The sequence below is a fragment of the Acartia tonsa genome, chromosome 12 (genome assembly GCF_053477335.1).
Source record: "Acartia tonsa isolate MP-2025a chromosome 12, ASM5347733v1, whole genome shotgun sequence".
NCBI classification, from domain to species: Eukaryota; Metazoa; Arthropoda; class Copepoda; order Calanoida; family Acartiidae; genus Acartia; species Acartia tonsa.
The window spans coordinates 25,583,081-25,601,343 of NC_137271.1; the positions used below are offsets into that span (position 1 = coordinate 25,583,081).

The 18,263-nt window shown below is 34.0% G+C and overlaps 1 protein-coding gene across 12 annotated transcripts in view; it reads left to right on the plus strand.

Moving 5' to 3' along the window:
* Topors (Topoisomerase I-interacting protein) overlaps nt 1–18,263 on the plus strand; it is a 55,215-nt gene that overhangs the window by 34,665 nt on the left and 2,287 nt on the right. For 11 of the 12 annotated variants that reach the window (XR_013884906.1, XR_013884907.1, XR_013884910.1 and 8 more), the window contains 25 exons: nt 89–209; nt 1,747–1,813; nt 2,714–2,798; nt 4,638–4,749; nt 5,009–5,117; nt 6,141–6,221; nt 6,592–6,722; nt 6,930–6,980; nt 7,314–7,398; nt 8,544–8,633; nt 9,079–9,146; nt 9,496–9,551; nt 10,010–10,176; nt 10,956–11,031; nt 11,418–11,498; nt 12,059–12,152; nt 12,447–12,545; nt 13,057–13,148; nt 13,818–13,914; nt 14,456–14,544; nt 14,847–14,979; nt 15,473–15,553; nt 16,940–17,025; nt 17,479–17,624; nt 17,946–18,093. Coding sequence is in view for 7 of the 12 variants with exons in the window: in XM_080180220.1 (XP_080036346.1) it covers nt 89–209; nt 1,747–1,813; nt 2,714–2,798; nt 4,638–4,749; nt 5,009–5,117; nt 6,141–6,221; nt 6,592–6,722; nt 6,930–6,980; nt 7,314–7,398; nt 8,544–8,633; nt 9,079–9,146; nt 9,496–9,551; nt 10,010–10,176; nt 10,956–11,031; nt 11,418–11,498; nt 12,059–12,152; nt 12,447–12,545; nt 13,057–13,148; nt 13,818–13,914; nt 14,456–14,544; nt 14,847–14,979; nt 15,473–15,553; nt 16,940–17,025; nt 17,479–17,624; nt 17,946–18,093 (2,445 nt within the window). In the remaining 5 variants the exon portion in view is untranslated. Of the gene's footprint in view, nt 1–86; nt 210–1,746; nt 1,814–2,713; nt 2,799–4,637; nt 4,750–5,008; nt 5,118–6,140; nt 6,222–6,591; nt 6,723–6,929; nt 6,981–7,313; nt 7,399–8,543; nt 8,634–9,078; nt 9,147–9,495; nt 9,552–10,009; nt 10,177–10,955; nt 11,032–11,417; nt 11,499–12,058; nt 12,153–12,446; nt 12,546–13,056; nt 13,149–13,817; nt 13,915–14,455; nt 14,545–14,846; nt 14,980–15,472; nt 15,554–16,939; nt 17,026–17,478; nt 17,625–17,945; nt 18,094–18,263 lie in introns of all 12 variants that reach the window. The other variant, XM_080180226.1, reaches the window with a different exon arrangement.

Here is an 18,263-nt window from a genome sequence, read left to right on the forward strand (position 1 = left end):
GGGCGTAGCCGCTATTTATTAACTAAAGTAGAATATCACATTTCCCTATTTGATATGAATTTCAAATAGAAAACTCTGTATTATTTAGTACTGAAGTGGTAACTATACCATCTACACCATCTGAAGAAAGTAAAAAACCCGAAGAGAAAAAGAAAGAAAAGAGCAAAAGAAAAAGTTCTAAACCCTCGAGATATCTTAGATACCAACAGGTAATAATATTCGAACTGCGTTGCGTCATACTTGAGACCTTATCAAATGGTAAATGAAAATTGAGATTTATTATAAGCACCAAAAGTTTTAATGCTGTTGAATGATAGAAAGTGGTATGATTTATAATTTACAAAAAAATGTAATATATTCATTTTACCTTTTGGTTTTATTGTGACTTGTTTATTGTGGATATGTCTTTCTTATTTTTGTTAGCGAAGCTGCTCTACAATTTCAAATATCCGTCTGTCTGTCCACTCTGTCCACCATTTTGATTAACACTTGACACATGATTTCTTTAAAAGTTAGATGTCTATTTTTTTTGGTGAAAATTCCTCATGGTAGTGTCCATCTACTATAGTAGGCTTACTTGGTCCGTTGTACTGTCGGTCATGCTAATAAAGACATATACATATATCTCAATAATACTTAATGGTTCTATATAAGTTGTTACTGATTGTTGTAGCGAATCTATCCTATAATTACAAATGCCAATATGAAACAGGTTAGCGCCAAAGTGATTTTCTCAGTTTAAGATAAGTGGCTGATTTTGTTAGGTTTTGTGATTATTTGTTTAATAAGACATCATCATCCCGATATCTCTCTTTATTTCTCACTCTGTTTATGTGGTCCCACTGAACAACAATGAACATTTTCTCTATAATCTATTCTGTCCGTTTTTCCATACACATTTGTGCTTCATTACTTATGAATGGTGTCACCCTTGTTAATGTTATTCATTGAAATATTATTATCATTTATCTCAAGCCTGCTGTCCAAGAGACTCTAACGTCAGATCCAAATATCTCTTTGACTATTCCAAACACCCGGGATATTAAGTTAAGTAACACCTATCAAACAAACAACTCTTTGATTGCACCCCCTTTTTCTGGAATTCCTAATTGTGTATGATAAAGAGTTGCGCCTGTTTTTGTACAAGGCATACCCCTACTCTATCTATTAATTTCGCGCACCTGACATACCAACAGTAGGAACCATTTTCAACAGGGTGTCGGAGCCGTTTAATTTTGATGCGGCTCCAACTCCGGCTCCGCGGAGCCTTATCTGGAAATACGGCTCCGGCTCCAGCTCCGGCTCCGGCTCCTACCTTAAAATTAATATATCAATTTTTTTTCATTATTGAATTTGATAAAATAAAACAATAATATAAAATATTTTGCTTTTATTTGATTAAAGCTATATAAAAGTAGAAGGATGTGTGTCTATTTGTTAAGTATTAGTTTTTCAGTTTATTACATGGAAATAGACCGTTGCCAAATTATAATATAACTTTAAAAAATCATTTTTAGCTAATCCGGAGCCGGAGCCGTTTTTAACGAAAAATACGGCTCCGGATCCGGCTCCGGATCCGGCTCCGGATCCACCAAAAATGTTGCTGCTCCCGGCTCCGGCTCCGGAACCCTGATTTTCAACGTCTTTATTTATGACGAGGTGTTAAGCCTAGATTCGAACTAATCTCCCCCCGACGACGAGCCACGGTCGCGGGTTTTGTAAATAATATATATTTTGTATATTCAGGATCTTGAAAGAAATTTTCCTCATCTTTTGGATGACGGTGACGTGGCTACATCCAGTGGGAGACAAGGCAGGAGGATTAAATGAATTTGTTTGAAGCCTCGAAGTTTTTTATGTTAAATTTGTGATACTTGGCACGAAATGCCGTGATATTTGACCCCTTCCACCTCTAATGTATTTTAATGCATATATTTCATTAAGATATGGTTCAGCACGAGGAACGATTATTTGCTGCTATAGAAATAAAATAACCTCGTTGGTGTATTTGCTTTTATTTTTGAATGGTTGTCTCTTTTTCTTCTTCTAAATTTACCACTTTTAGTACAAACTAGAGGCTTTGCCCATAGAGGCCGCTAGGAGTGCTTGAGGGAAGGGGGTTATAGTTATGTCGCCCCTTAACTTTAAAGGGGGGGGGGGGGGGGGCGAAAGTGACACTTTTTGAAACCAAAACTAAAAGTCAAAGGAACTCAACTAAAAAAAGAGTTACAGGTCTGACATTTTGCATGGCAGTTGCTTTACAGGGATACAATATGGAACTGTGAAGAAACGGCGGCGCAACCGCCGAAAACCGCCGAGAAAAGGCAAAAAAAAATTCGGCGGGAAACGGCGGTTTTCGGCGGTTGCGCCACCGTTTCTTCACAGTACTATATTGTACCCCTATAAAGCAACTGCCATGCAAAATCTCAGACCTGTAACTCTTTTTTTAGTTGAGTTCCTTTGTTGACTTTTAGTTTTGGTTTCAAAAAGTGTCACTTTCGCCCCCCCCCCCCTTTTATATTTATAAATAAAAAAAAAATAATTATCCTCAAAATTAAATTTCCCTTGCCTTGTATAAGCTTTACTGTTAAGGAAAACCATATTAGTCTTACATTTAGCAAAATCATACAGACACAGAGACATTCTTAGCTTTTTTATGTAACTAAATTTTGCTTTTTTTAAAATTTTTATATCATTTAATCCTGTGCACCAGGAGTGCCAACATCTGTGCTGGTTAACCTCTCCCCACCACCCCCCATAACTACCATTGATCTTAGCAGCTACGTGGATTCACCAAGGTAAAGATATTTTCTATCTTTTCACAAACTATGATATCTTCTTGCTATCTAAAAAAAAGTAATATAGATCTTAGCTGCTACTTTAATTCATTAAAGTATACTCAATTTCTATCTTTCTATCTCTTAGGTAAGTGGATTTACCAAGAAATAAATGTTTCCATATCATACTAAGACATCTACTCTATATCTCCTTTCTATAACCTTTCTAAAAAACGCTTCGTTTTTTATTAAATGAATAAGTTGGGGTACAATGTTTTGCACTTTCGATATAAGTAAATGATAATAAAAAAAACCATAGAATGCGATAATAACTTCAGAAAAATCGAAGAAAATAGTTTTCATACTTAATTAACGTTTTTAAGTTTTTCTTCAAAAAGTTTAGATAAGATGCCTTTAAAAGTCGTCTATGATTTTGTCAGGGATAAAAATGTAACTTTAAAATAAAAATTACAACATATTTTTTCAATTAGTACAAAGTAAAATTTTGAACATTTTATTGATCAGTATATTTTTTAAAATGTGAAGTAGAAACCTGAATATTTTATCATAAAAATTGTGTTATGATTTGATGTCTGCTAGATTACAAGAAAAAAGATACTGACAGTACTTGTTGGTTCTTTAAAAAAAATTAGGTAGATTACTTTCAGAACCCCTCTTTTTGCAACGTTATTTCAATAGAACAGAGCCGTAGTCTTAGTGTACTCAATATCTAGACAGCCAACCATTGTTTTAGAATTGTTCAATTTTTTTAACTTCTGATGAAAACAGAATTATTGGTATTTTTGTAAATATTATACCTCCAAGAAATGGGTATACTTCCCAATCATATGTTGTGTGATATTTAAGAGGAATTATTTTTATATAATGTCATTAAAATATTCGTTGAAAAAAGTGCTATTCTAGCTTATACTTCACATTTTAATGTGTATGATAATTCAAATAAAAGATAATGAAGATTTATATTATATTTAATTGTTATAATTATAAAGAAAAACCTGGAAACAGTAAAAAACTGACTTTATTTTATTGACGTAGGGAAAATTGTGTCAAATATTTGAATAAAAAAACAATATAAAATAAAATAAATTATTTTTAATATAGTCACAAAAAGGCTTAATGAGTTTAGGAAATATTTCATTCACTAATCATGTCATTTAAACTCTATTACACAGAATACAGTGTAAAAAGATGTTCTCGTTTTAATTTTAAGTAATTTCAAATGCATTTTAATACCTTTTAATGATTTATTTTTTGAAACATCTTTTTATAAAATGTTATTGATTTTTGTTATATGTTAGAATGTTTTTAAATTTTGTTAACATTTTGTTTTAAATGTAGAAAATTGGTAATTCTAAACATTAAAAAAATTATTTTATTAAATTTTCATCGCTTAAATTGCATGTTTGATGAAATTTTCAACTGATAATTCAAGAAAAATCGTTAAAGTTTTATTATATTTTACTTTGAATTGTTAAAAAAAATATATTATTGTCAAAAAAAGGAGAAGTTATGTTTTCCTCAAAAAAAGACCTAAAACATGAAAATTAACACGTGTAATGAGAATTTTTTTCTTTCAGGTTTAATTTTAAGTAATTATTGATATTTTTTGTAAAAAGGATTTTATATAAAAAGTTTTAAAACTCGAGTTAAGTAGTGGTGCTAAAAAAGGTTGCGAATTTATGCAATTTTCTTGCAAAAAAAATTTTCTAGGATTTTAAAAATAGCAAAGGGTGTTATTAGACGTACTTACAGATACAATTGCTAAGTCATTTTGGCCAAACACTAAAATAAAGTTTTTACATCTGAGGGTGAAAAGTAAACCTAATCAATATATTAAAGTGCTGCATTGAGTTTACTTGCTGGAGCGGCCAGACTGCAGGCAGCCAACAGGAACCGTCAGGATCCAGATGTAACTATAGAGCTATGTAGTCCACCTAATAATAAGAATAAGGTAAGAACAATCCTTGATACAGTAGAAGCCACAAGCAAAACATTTATCTGTTAAGAATGTAGCGGACAATAAGGTTTAATAAAAACTTTGGGTACTTTTTAAAATCTTGATTGATTTGTGCAAACCTTGACTGTCCTAAATTTTCTACGAATAATTCTTATCTACAGAAGGGGTAATTCATTATGGGATGTAAATCGATTTATTGTCCATTGTCTTATCCCTTAAGATCACTGTAAAAATAGAATTTTAATTATTTAAGGATAAACGGAGAAATGATGATGAGGTTATAGATGTTGGAACCCCTATAGACCTCAGCCTGAGAAGCCTGCCGGGTACCAGTTCTGGCCTCCTACAACTTACAAATACAGGTAGAAATATAGCCCTGTCAGGTACTAGTTCTGGCCTCCTACAACTTACAAATACAGGTAGAAATATAGCCCTGTCAGGTACTAGTTCTGACCTCCTACAACTTTGAATACAGGTAGAAATATAGCCCTGTTAGGTACTAGTTCTGGTCTCCTACTACTTTGAATACAGGTAGAAATATTATTTTTTTTCTTTAAAAAGTTTGCGTTCCATATTCAATTTCAGGGAAAACGCCAAATGTTATAATAGGGTTGAAACTTCAAATTGTTATAAAAAATTCGATCTTCCTTTACTAGATTTTTAGTTTATTAGGTACTAGCGGCTTCGCCCCTAGCCTCTAGGGGCTTCGCCCTATGAAGTAATGGGAAGTCAATTGAAATAGAAATATTAAAAAAAGTTATTCTTCGTTTAATTACCAGGTTGTTTGCCATATACACAAAAATTTCAATTTGTAAAAATTAAACCCAGGTTGTTCGCATACACAAAAATTAAAATTTGTAAAAAATTATAATTTTTTTTGGGGGGTGGGGGATTCATGGGGGCTTCACCCCATGGTGTAGTGGGGTTCTCCCACCCCAATTACTGGTTTTCGTTTACAAAAATAAAAAAATTCAAATTTTTGAAGTTGGAATTTTTTTTGTATTATGGGGGGTTGGGGTGTCCCACCCCCCAAGAAAATAGCTTAAAACCACCAGAGGACCAGTAGGTATATTCCCTGAAGAGTAGAGCCCAATCGGTTCAGCGGTTACTGAGATTTTACAAAAATTGTAAATAAATTTTTTTAGGGGGTGGTTTTTTTTTAGTTTTTTGGGGATTGGGGGTGTCCCACCCCCCAGGAAAATAGCTTAAAACCATCACAGGACCAGTAGGTATATTCCCTGAAGAGTAGAGCCTAATCGGTTCAGCAGTTACGGAGATCTTAAGCTTCAGACGGACAGACAAACGGACAGACACCAAGCTACTTTGTATTATAGATAAAGTAAATTATAATTTAATTTACCTATTTAAAATTTTGTCAATTTCAGAATATCCCATGAGACAACCAACTCTTGACTCAAGTGATGAGGAAAATCCTGTCCAGAATCCTGTTAGATCAATTCCCCCAGGTTATCATAGATAGATAGATTTTCTCGAATGCTATATAATTTATACTGTTAGTGTTAATTCACACCAAAGAGCATACAGGTTACTTGGTCCGTCTGTCCGACGGTCATGCTACAAAAGACATTAAGGCAAAGTTGGAACGCTCTGGATTAAATTATTAGACATCTACCCCTACAGAATCTAACACACAAAATTGGTAGCTAGCACCCTCTCCCCCCCCCCCCCCCCAAGTGAGTGAGGGGACATTTAGCTGTTTTTTACGCTATTTCCCAAAGTTTTATAACGTTTTCTGATTCGTTAGCTGAAGAACTTTGAGGACCTTCATTGAATTCTTGATTGGTTGGTTCATTAAGTTGAGATTCATCATTATAGGCTACAGTCTGTCAGAGAGAACAGGACTACCGGAGCCAATTACAGAGTCCTCCGCAGGAACTGTAGATGTTACCCCGATGCCGCTACCTCCGGTCCAACCAGCCAACACCACACTCTCAGAATCATCAGAGGTAATAGTCAGGAAGGGAGGATTCATTGGGATCTTTATTACACAAGTCCCCAAAGTTTTAGGTAAAATAATAACGTTTTCTATTCATTACTTAACAACTTTGGGGACTTTAGTGAATTTTGATTGGTTAATTCATTAAATTGAGCGTTCAATCGTATAGTGGTATTTCTGTTTAAAAGAATATTTCTACCCATCATAATTGTTTTAGGATGAACTTGCAATTGTGGATGAGGTCCAACACAGACAGAAGAAAAGCAAGGTTTGTAGTTTAGTCAAGTAACGCTCAACGCGTCATAACTAATGACGTTAAAAATAATTCCTACTGCTGCTATGTCAGATGCGCGACCCTAATAGACACATGTCGTGCAACCTAGATTTTGTTTGTTGTCACTTAACCTATTATCACGGGTGTTTAGAAAGAAAAGGAGATATCTGGTTTCCCTTAGTAATCCTAGGTTGTTGGACATGACGTTAAAGTGTCATTGTCAGCAGCCTCGCACGTATGAATAAAAAAAAATGATTTACCCTCTTGGGCATATTCTAGCCACATAATAGTAAAAGCCAGCGTTATAACCACTCCCCTTTTTTTTAGGAACCAGAAATTGTGGAACTCTCCGATTCTGAGGATGAAGCAGTTGTCCCCGCCCCAGAGGAACCTGCCACTGTCATCAGAGAAGGTACAATAATCAGGGATACAGGGATAGGATAATGTGAAATAAAGTTTTATTGGTAAAAAAATGCCTTGTTCTGATGGTTGGTATATGCTAAGAGAAAAAAGATTGTAGATTAATTTAGTTAAATAATAGAGGGGGAAGGGGTTAAATAACTGTATGTCCCCACTCCTTGGACCCTGTGCCGACTTTCAATTGGGTCATTGGATATAAGCCAAGCAATTTGCTATCAGACGAAAAAGGTCCCCAGCATTGGATCAAGGCATTTATCTGGATTATTTATCTAATACATTTATTGAGAATATTATATAAAGGGGCGTCGTAGCTCAGTGGTAACGCACTGAGTTACGGTGATGAGAGTTCGAGTTCTAGTCCCCATGTGGCAACTCGAATTTCTCAGTTGAATACATTCACGCAACTTCCCCTGGTTGTGTAAGAAGGGGATTATTGAGTAAGTTTGGATACTTAATAGTCAAGTACATAATATCAGTACTACCCTTATCCCAAGCTCCTCTGCGGAGAGCGTCATTCACTACGGTGACTTAATTTGGGACACCTGCCATACTCGGCCAGGGTGAGGTAATAATGAGTAGCTCTCATGAGATAGCGGGTCAAGTCATAATGTGCTTGAACGTGGAGCTTGATAGCCCTAGTGGCTATACAAAAGTGTCTCAGCCTACTCCATGACTACTTAGGTCCAAACCCTAAGAAACTATGGCTAATCAATCAATCAATCAGAATATTATATAATTGGTGATGAATAATCTTCTCCCTAATAAATATAAGAAAGACGCCTCTGTTAGTTGGTTCGAAGTCATTTTTTTTCCACAGCAGAAATCTATGGATTTGCACAAAACTTCGTTGTGTATCTTCATTTTTGATTTCAGAATAAATAAATATTTTATGGGGGTCTTTTGTAATGGGAGTGCAAAACCCTTATTTCAAATAGCCTAGAACTTACCTTCTACCAAAATTTACTCTGTAAAACCTCAAAATAAAAACATTGTCGTTCCATTAAACATTAGTTTAAAAACTTTTGGGACTTTTATTGAATTTTGATCTGTTGGTCAATTTTAATCCACAGAAGTGGTTATTTTTTTACATTCTAAAATGAACAATAACATTAAAAAATAACATAATTTTTTTTGCAGGAAGCTTTAGTAGTGGGCCAAGGCAGTCCCGTGGAGGTCGGTCCAGCTATGCCGAGCCTGGTGGTGGGGAATGCATTGAAATTAGTTCAGGTATGGAAATCTTCTTTTCATTACCGTTTATACGTTTCTAGTGGCCTTAAGGGGCACTTGGTCAAGAAGAGAGCCCATCCTCTAATTTTTAGTTTTAAAAAGAACAAAATGTTTTGAGATGAGGGGCTTCTACAAAATAATTATAAACCTTTCCTGGACCTATGAGAAGCTTACGTAAAGGTGAACTATATCAGACAGACAAACAGACATCGTTCTACTTTTTATGATTTATAACCAAGGTGTGTCCGTAAGTCCGTTTTTTGTATGTTTCCTTAACTTAGGTGAATTTTTTAGAAATGTGTACTGCATACATGAAAATGAAAAACTTGAAAATTAAATATATATTTTTTATCAAATACAGGGTTAAAGTTACTCTGTATCTATTCTGTTAAAATGGCGGAAAATCTGGAAGCAAAATAGTTTTCTTTATATTTTGTTGCTTTAGGATCAGATAATGAATCAGTTGGAATTGGAAATTATCAGATTACCAGCCCACCAAGAGATATTCTTTCTGTAAGTATTTTGTTTGTGCATTTACGTAAAATAATGAATATAGCATATACGTGGATATTTTGACTTGCTAATATGGATCTCATTTATTATTTGATTCATCCCAGCTAGGGGTGTGGCCATTGGATTGTTTATTACAGTAGTCCCCAAAGATTTTTAAAAACTATTTCATATTCGTTGGCTTACCTTGGGGACCTTTATTGAATTTAGATTTGTTGAGTGTCTTAACGTTTCAACCATTAATCGTAATTTACAGAAGAGGTATTTTGGTGTGGCATCATTGGGGATATACATCAATTTATCGTTCATTGTCTTATCCCTTTGGATCCCTGATGATATTTATACTTTTTAGTCTTATGAACAGAACGCGTATTGGGATAATTCCTGGGGAATGAACGCTTATACCAGGTACAGTTTTATTTATCAAAACATCATTTTCAATGCCTTTATGAAAAAAGGCATCTACTTTTCACTTCATCCGCCTATTGAAGAAAAAAACTTGTGCTTACTCCACATTTTTAAAATTATATTTTATTTCAAAATCACAGGTACATGATAAATACGTCAAATCTGGTTGAAAAAGTGGCGAATGCATCTATGAAAAGGATCGTTATTTGGTATTTGTAATCTTTAATCATTAAGGACAAGTGCTCATTTTACCCTATCTCTAATTAAAATTTAAGGTAAATCCTAGACCCTAGTAAGCATAAATTTGAAATATAAAATAATACCTAATAGAATAAAGTTCACAACTTAAAACATATTTATCTATAAAACAAATTGTTAAACAACAATATTAAGTCAGTACTTAGACTTGATCAGAGTACAAACAGAAAGTTTTTTCAATAAAATGATATGTTTTTTAGTGCAACACTTGAGCCTACAAACTACGACAACATGGGTCCAAAGAAGAAGGGACGGGGCAAGAACAGAAAGAAGGCAGCTACCCCAGAACCTGAGTCCAGTGAAGATGACTTAATTGTGGTCAAGACTGAATACAATACTGTCGATCCTATCACTAAGAAGGAAATAGGTATGTTATACACCTCTTTTGGAGGTTAGTCAAGCATTTCAGCTTGTTATCTGTAATATCTTTGAGTAAGAGTTAGGTAAGCTTAAAGATGATCTACTTGTGGGTAACACTGAATACAATACTGTCGATCCTATCACTAAGAAGGAAATAGGTATGTAACGCACCTTTTCAGCTTGTTATGTATAATATCATAATCTTTGAGTAAGAGTTAAGTAAACTTAAAGATGATCTAATTTTAGTAAAACTGCTTATAATACGGTCAATATTACTATAACTAAGAAAGAAATAGTTATGTTATACACTTCTTTTGGAGGTTAATCAAGCATTTCAGCTTGTTATGTCTATTATCATAATCTTTGAGTAAGAGTTAGGTAAGCTTAAAGATGATCTAATTGTGGGTACCACTAAATACAATACTGTCGATCCTATAACTAAGAAGGAAATAGGTATGTAACGCACCTCTTTTGGAGGTTAATCAAGCAGTTCAGCTTGTCATTTCTATTAACTTTGGGTAAAAGTTAGGTAAGCTTCAAGATATTGCTAACCACTGAACAGATATGTTTTTGCTTTACAGCGTAGCTTCTCATAGGTCCTGGTGTGGTTTATACTATTTTGGGGTTTTGTTCCAAGAGAAATCGTCCCTAGAACAAATTACCCTCCCCCACCCCAAAAAAAAAAAAAATCAACCCCGCCCATTCCCCAAGTGCTCATTAAGGCCTCTAGGGGCAAAGCCGTTATCAAAAACATCTTTAATTTTTAATATTTTTTAAAATTTGTAGTTGAGCCAGTGAAGAACAAGCTATGTGGCCATGTTTATGAGAAGTTCTCCATTTACTCCATGATTGATCTGGCAAGGTAACATCGTTTTATTCAGGATGGGAGGGTACATTGGGCTGTTTATTACACTAGTCCCCAACGTTTTATAATAAAGTTTTCTTATTCGTTGGCTTAATAACGTTGGGAATTTCAGGGAATTTTGATTGATTTGTTCATTAAGTTGAGTGTTCAAACGTTTCAACCACTCAGTGTAATCTACAGAATTGGTAATTTTGTGTATTTTAATTGGGGTTGTACAACAATTTATCGGCCATTGTCTTATCCCTTTAGTTCCCTGGGCGTAACCCCTCATCACAAGCCGCTAGTTGTATTAACCAACTAAAAGATTTTGTATCCCACACAATTATACAATTAACAATCTATTAGTTTTTAGTCATGGATTTTAATTTATTTACCTATTTAAGGTCTCAAAGCAAATCAGTAAAATGTCCGTACATGGGATGTAACCAGAAAGACTTTACCAAAAAGGATCTTCTAAAGGACAGGTAAAATGTGTAATTTTTGAAAGATGATAGCCTTGTGTATATTAAACAATAAATAACAATTACGCCCTCTTGATGAAGAAGATAAAAGCTCTTGAACGCTATTAAAAGAGATAGAAATTAACGGAATTTGTAAAAGTCTTAATTCGTAATTTTTAAGTACAAAACTATCAAGCGAAGCTTTTTTATAATTAGGTTTTGTACGTCTTTATGTCACTGTTAGCACTTCGTAAATTTAGGCATGTTAAAGTTGTCCTATCGATTATAACTGTTGATGATGATTCAAGTAACTGTTAATTCCTATTTGGAAAGCGAAGCAATTCTATAATCGTTACCAGAAAGTCCTCACGTCCATATAAAAAATGTTGAATTCTTAAACTTGTTTTTATAACCGTTTTTTGTATGATTTAATTGTCCTATTCGTCGGATTTTTTCGGGGAGAGCTCAAATTTCAATTCCTCCAATACCTCAAGTGCCCCTAGATGCCTGTAGGGGGTGTAGCTAGAAGTTTATCAATGAAGAAACAATTTATCGAATAACAAAGTAATGTTTGAACTTTATAGAGATGTGAAAGAACACATAGAGAAGCTACAAGAAGAGAGAGAAGAGGAGGCTAGAGTTAAGAAAGAAAAAGAAGTTGAAAAAAGAAAAAAAAAGGTTTGTTTTATTCATCTCATTGTTGTCCTAGATCATTTTTTTTTAGAATTACGGGCTTACATTGTGATAGTAATAACAGTAGCTTTAATCTAATATGTTGCGCTCTTTGCATTTAAAGTTATAAGCTCTTTGTATGTTTTGTTTTATATTTTTTAGGCCGAGAGAAAGATGCTAGAAGCTTTATCGTATTATTTAATTTGTTGTACTCTTCGTATCTTAAAGTTATAGGCCCTTTGCATATTTTGCATTAATTTTGTTTAAGCTCTTTGCATGTTTTGTATTAATACTGTTTAGGCCGAGAAGAAGAAAGCTGGAGGCGGAGATAGTGATAGCAATGACAGTATTATTGAAGATATTGAACTCATAGAGGAAGATAAAGATGACAAAGATAAGGTAAACAACAAGTTACTTTCATTGCACATTTTTAGTGTTTTTTGTTTGTCAGAGATAGGGAGAGAGGAGACATTGGGCTGGTTATTGCACTAGTCCCCAAAGTATTGTAATAACGTTTCCCTATTCGTTGGCATAATAATTTTGGGGACTTTTAGTTAATTTTGGTTATATTTTGGTATATAAACTTAAGCATCCTTACATTTCAACTCCAAATTGTAATCTACAGATGCGACAAATAGGTGTATAATCCTTGGGGATGTATATAAATTTGTCGGCCATTGTCCTATCCCTTTAGATCCTTGGTAATTTGTCCATTAGATCTCGCTAATCACTTAACCGATTGAGTTCTCAATTTTAGGGAGGCCACATAAAGTTACCTCAATTGTTTTTTTGCAGTTTATAATTAAAGTCTTGGGGTGGTTTGCTGCTGTTTTCTTGCCCTCTTTGAAATCAGAGCCTGTAGATGTTAAGGGTGCAGGCACTACTAGTCCTTATTGTTTGAATATCTTAGGGAAAAGAATCATCTGAAAATGTGGAAGAATCTGACAAGCAGAAAGAACATGAGGAACAAAATCAACAGGAATCAAATAATGAGAATCAAAGGTGAGGTTATCTTTCTCATTATTAAAAAATTGTTGCCACGTTACTATAAATCGAGTGAATAACTTATTTAAAAGATAAGATTAACAACAGTAGATAGTGATTGACATCGCTCTTATTATTTTATATTAACTTATTTTCGTATTTCTAAGAAGTAATGTAGATATACTTTAAAAAGTATTCCTAATCGTCTAAGGACTTATTAAAACATCAAATAGATATGATATATTGTTAGAAAAAAACTACCAACAAAAGTTTAAAAACCGTCTTGATTATAATGGATTTAGTTAATAATTTTAGAGTTGCTTCTAAACTGGAACCCAAAGCTAAGTACTGTACAAACGGACATACTTGCCTCTGAAACAAACTGCTTAATATTCTTTCCAGTATGGCTTCGAAACCGATTAATATCTTCTCTGGAGAAGAACTGTTTCTCAGCCATACTAAAAAATAATGTGTAGCATCGTATTACACACATTTTCCCACGAATATTAAAATGAAAAATCATAAAGTTAATAAGAACCAGTTTTATTAGCCTAGGCCATCGGCCGCTAAGGGATAACAAAACTGGTTTTATCTTTTTCACTTTAATTTCCGTGGAAAGCCGTCTAAAATATCGATGCGATAAATAACTATTAATGGCCTTAATATATAATTTTTTTAAAAATTAAGTTCTGTAAGTTCAAGTAGTAGTGATACCAGCCTACCCTCTATGGAGAGCAGCTCTAGTACAGGCTCTACAAACAGTGGTCCTACTCCCACATCTCAGGTAAATCATTGGTTAATAAGTGTGGACACTACTTAATTGGAACAAGGCATTAACAGGGATATAAAGCAGAGGGGTAGGGGACATTTAGCTGTTTATCACATTAGTCCCCAAAGTTTTATAATATTGTTTTCTTATTCGTTGATTAATAACCTTGCCCTACGTTTTTAAACCAACTAATAAGAAAACATTAATATAAAACTATTATTGGGTTCCAGTCCAATGCATTAGATAGTATTTTCGTCTATTGTTTTTCTATTTTTATTATTGTTTTATATGCCAGGATACAACAACTAGAAAGTCTAATTTTTCAAAATAGTTCGTTTAATTCAAGGATCCAAATAAATTTTAAAATGGCTGATAAATTGGTGTACATCCCCATACTGATACACAAAATTATCCCTTCTTTTTAATTATAATTAGACGAATAAGAAAACTTTGGGGACTAATGTAATAAAGAGCACAATGTCTGTCCCCCCTTCCTCAATGGTTTAATATAAAGTAAAAAAATGAAAATACAATACTCCTATGTATTATTTTACAGGCAATTGACGTGGACACAGCAATAGCAGAAGATTCGAACTCGCAACCGCAGGAACAAACAGATACACCAAAAGACAAAGAATCCACACAAGGAATTTATTTTTATTTATCTTAAGAAGAGTAGGGCTTTAATTTAGTAAGTGTCTCGTTTTAAAGGAAAAACTAAAAAGTTTTTTTCCGGGGGGTGGGGGGGGGGCCGGGGGGAGAGGGGCGGTAATTTTTCTGAGTTGTGATACCTTTCCCCAACATAGTTGAAACCTTTCCTAATCTTATGAGACGCTTTACCACAAAGGAGGACCATATTGTTAAAGCGGTTAGCGAGATCCTTCGCTACACACACACACAGACATTCTCCTGTTACTTTTATATAAGAATGATAAATATGAAATGACAGAGAATGAAGAAACAACAAGTCCTGAAAAAGAGAAAGATGATAATGAAGAAGGAGAAAGTGATAATCAAGAAGATAAAGAGGGAGAAGAGAAAGGAGATGATGATCCTGTAATAGATCCTTTGGCTGATAAAGTTAGTTTCCAGTTTGACTCCGAATCCGATTCGCATCCGCTGGATTTAGTTTAAAACCGGTTCTGCGCTAAATTAAAATCTTGTACCATATTGTATTATAGAGCACTTTTTGTATTACTGGCCTGGGCCTTGCCTAATCGCTTACAATTTAAATTGCAATAAGTATTTAAGTGATGTTTATAGTTTTTGATGGGGCGTGTAAAGACCTTTCTATAGACACCTTAACAGGTTTCTAAACAATTTTGCCAATTTAAAAAAAGATAAACCTATCAAACATCATAACATCTCTGTAGATTTTTGGTTCTTGATGTTTGACATGTTTCTTTTTTTTTATGCCAGATTGGCTAAACTAAATTGTGTTAATAACCTGGTTAAGGTGTCTATAGAAAGGTGACGTCTTTTTATTGCGTCTAAATTATATAGTAAATTATGTAATAAGAATTGAAATTTGTTGAGTACTTCATTATCGCTGCTGACTAATTGAATTGTTAAGGAATCTGATGATGATATTGTGGATGAGGAAATAGGAGAAGTTGAACTAGATGATACAGAAAATCAACCATCTACATCCAAGGTGAAGATGATTTCGTCAATTGATCTGTCAGGGGTGGGATCCCCTGTTAAAGAGGTTGGGAGGCGGGGAATGTGGATTGGAGGGAAAGGGGAAAAAATAAAGAGTACTGAAAACATTTTTCCATTTTTCCCCTTCCTTGAGGGGAAAAACTATGGGGGGGGGGGGGTAATGAAATATTTTGCAGCCGGAAAAAAATGAATCTTGTGCAGAATATTCTTCCATGTGATTGGTCCTACACATCTTTCTTAAAGTGTAAATGGAAAACAAAAAATGTCTGCTCTACAAGAAGAAAACAAAAGTTTATACATTTATATCAAGATTAAATCCTGAAATTTTCAAAATATTCTAACGAGGATTTTTTGAGAATATTAGATTTGAAAATTTCAAGTTTAATTTTTATCCACTAGGAGTTACAGCATAATCATGACAAGAAAAGCAAAGATTATTTATTTAAAATTTTGAACAATTTTTGCTTTTATGAAGTCTTTCATTAAACCTCTCTATATATGATTTATTTAAGGCTGAATTTCCGTGACCTTAGCAAAGCAACTGATAAAAATGGCCATTAATTAACTCCATTCAGGAGTGGTTTTATGAAGAACTTTGTAAAAGCAAACTTTTTCAAAATTTTAAATAAATAATCTTTGCTTTTCTTGTCATGATTATGCGGTAACTCCCAGGGGGTGAAAATAGAACTTGAAATTTTCAAATCTAATTTTCTCAAAAAACCCTCGTTAAAATATTTTGAAAATTTCAGAATTTAATCTTGATATAAATTTCTAGAACTTTTGTTTTCTACTTGTAGGGCAGACATTTTTTGTCAAGAAAGATGTGCCTATAAGTTGAAAGAGACCCAGAATACCTTTGTTTAATTTATTTTGGGCAAAGTAGTGATCTATTCATGGTTAACCAGGCAGAACTTATTAGAATTTTGGTTGTTCATTGTTATAGTAAAAGTAATTGTATGTGTATGTGTTTCTTATATTTTTGCTTTTATGACTTTAATGCAGAAATAAATATGTTAAAAACAAGCTAAAAATAATCCATATATAAAGATTTAGGATGTCATCCTGTCTTTGTCTTTTTGTATAAAATAATCTTGCAAACCACTTTTAATTCTTTGCGGGGATTTAATCTATTTTTTGGAAGGTAACTCCATCTTTCTATGAGAATTGTCTATAAATAAAAAGTATCTCCCTTTGACTTGTACGCACCCAGTGACGATAAAATAAATAAACCCCATCTTCGGATGTGTACAACTTAGCGGCGATTGTCTTTGTGTATCATCATTGGAAATATGATGTACATCAATTTATCGTCCATTGTCCTATTCCTTTCGATTCCTGCCTGCCTCCCGAAAATTTTATAGCCTAATATTAATTTCAGCCTGGACGCAGAAAAAGAAAAAGGAATCAGCTCCAATTTTTCGCCTCAGATTCTGACAGTGATGAGGAACAGGAACCAGTTGTCAGGTAAATAGCTTTTCCAGTATGGCTTAGAAATCGATTAATATCCGTTGGATCAGAACCGGTTCTAAATAATAATGTATCGCATCGTTTTTTTTGACACAAGTAATCGGGGGTAGCAAAACTGGTTTAATCTTGCAATTTTTCATTCTGACATCCGCAGAAAACTGTCTTTAATACAGGCAAAACACCGGGAACCTTCCAGATTCTATGAGCTGAGCTGTTTTTTTTGTTGTTGAAAAATTAAAGTAAACGAATAGAGAGGGGGTATGAGATTCGGTTCTCTTTTTTACAGTGTAGCTTCTTATAGGTCCTGGCAAATTTTATAGCAATTTTGGGGGAAAGTACCACCAATCTTTTTAAAAATCCCCTAAAAAGGCCTCTAGGGGCGTAACCACAAGTACATAGGAAGCAAAAGATAATAATTTTTTTTTTCACCATTTAACTATTTAATTATAGAAGAAAGCCAGTGTCTACCAAAGGCAAAGATAAGAGAAAACGTCCCCGTACAAAGGTGACCATCAAAAAGGTTACAGAAACTTTCATCTACGAAGAAAATAACAAGGAGAGACGTGGCAAGGGAAAGAAAAGCTCGCCTGCTAAAGGTAAATTTAAATTATTTATAGTAGCGAATCCATATCACATTTTATCAGAATAACGGACGGACGGACGAACAGAGTAAGTATTATGCTCGTGGGTATTTTCGTGTGTATCTCCGACAAAATTACCTCTCTGTAGCTTACAATTAGTGATTGAAACGTTTGGACACTTAATAAACCAACGAATCAAATTTTATTGAAAGTCCCCAAATTTGTTAAGTCAGCGAATAATAAAAACATTATAAACTTTGGAGACTAGTGTAATAAACAGCCATCCCCCCCTCTCTCTTACTCTGTAAATCATTTCGTAATTTAAATATATCCTAGGAGGTGGAGAGTCAACAAAATCGCCAGCCAAGAGTAAGGACAAGGATGTAGCTTCCGGGTCAGGTACAACAACAACCAAAGGAAAAAGAGGGCGGCCCAAGAAGGGAAAAGGAAAAGCCTCAGCTTCCGGTAAAGGATCTGATAAAAGGTAAGATATGTTTTTTTATTAGTAACAAAGCTGATACTTTCCCTCAAAAGTGCCTATCGATCAATGACACCCCCCCTCCCTCTTCTATATTTGCCCCTCTATTATATTTGAAATAGATTGAATTTATGGGAGGTGTTGATTATTATTCCTATGCCTAACTCCTGAATGGA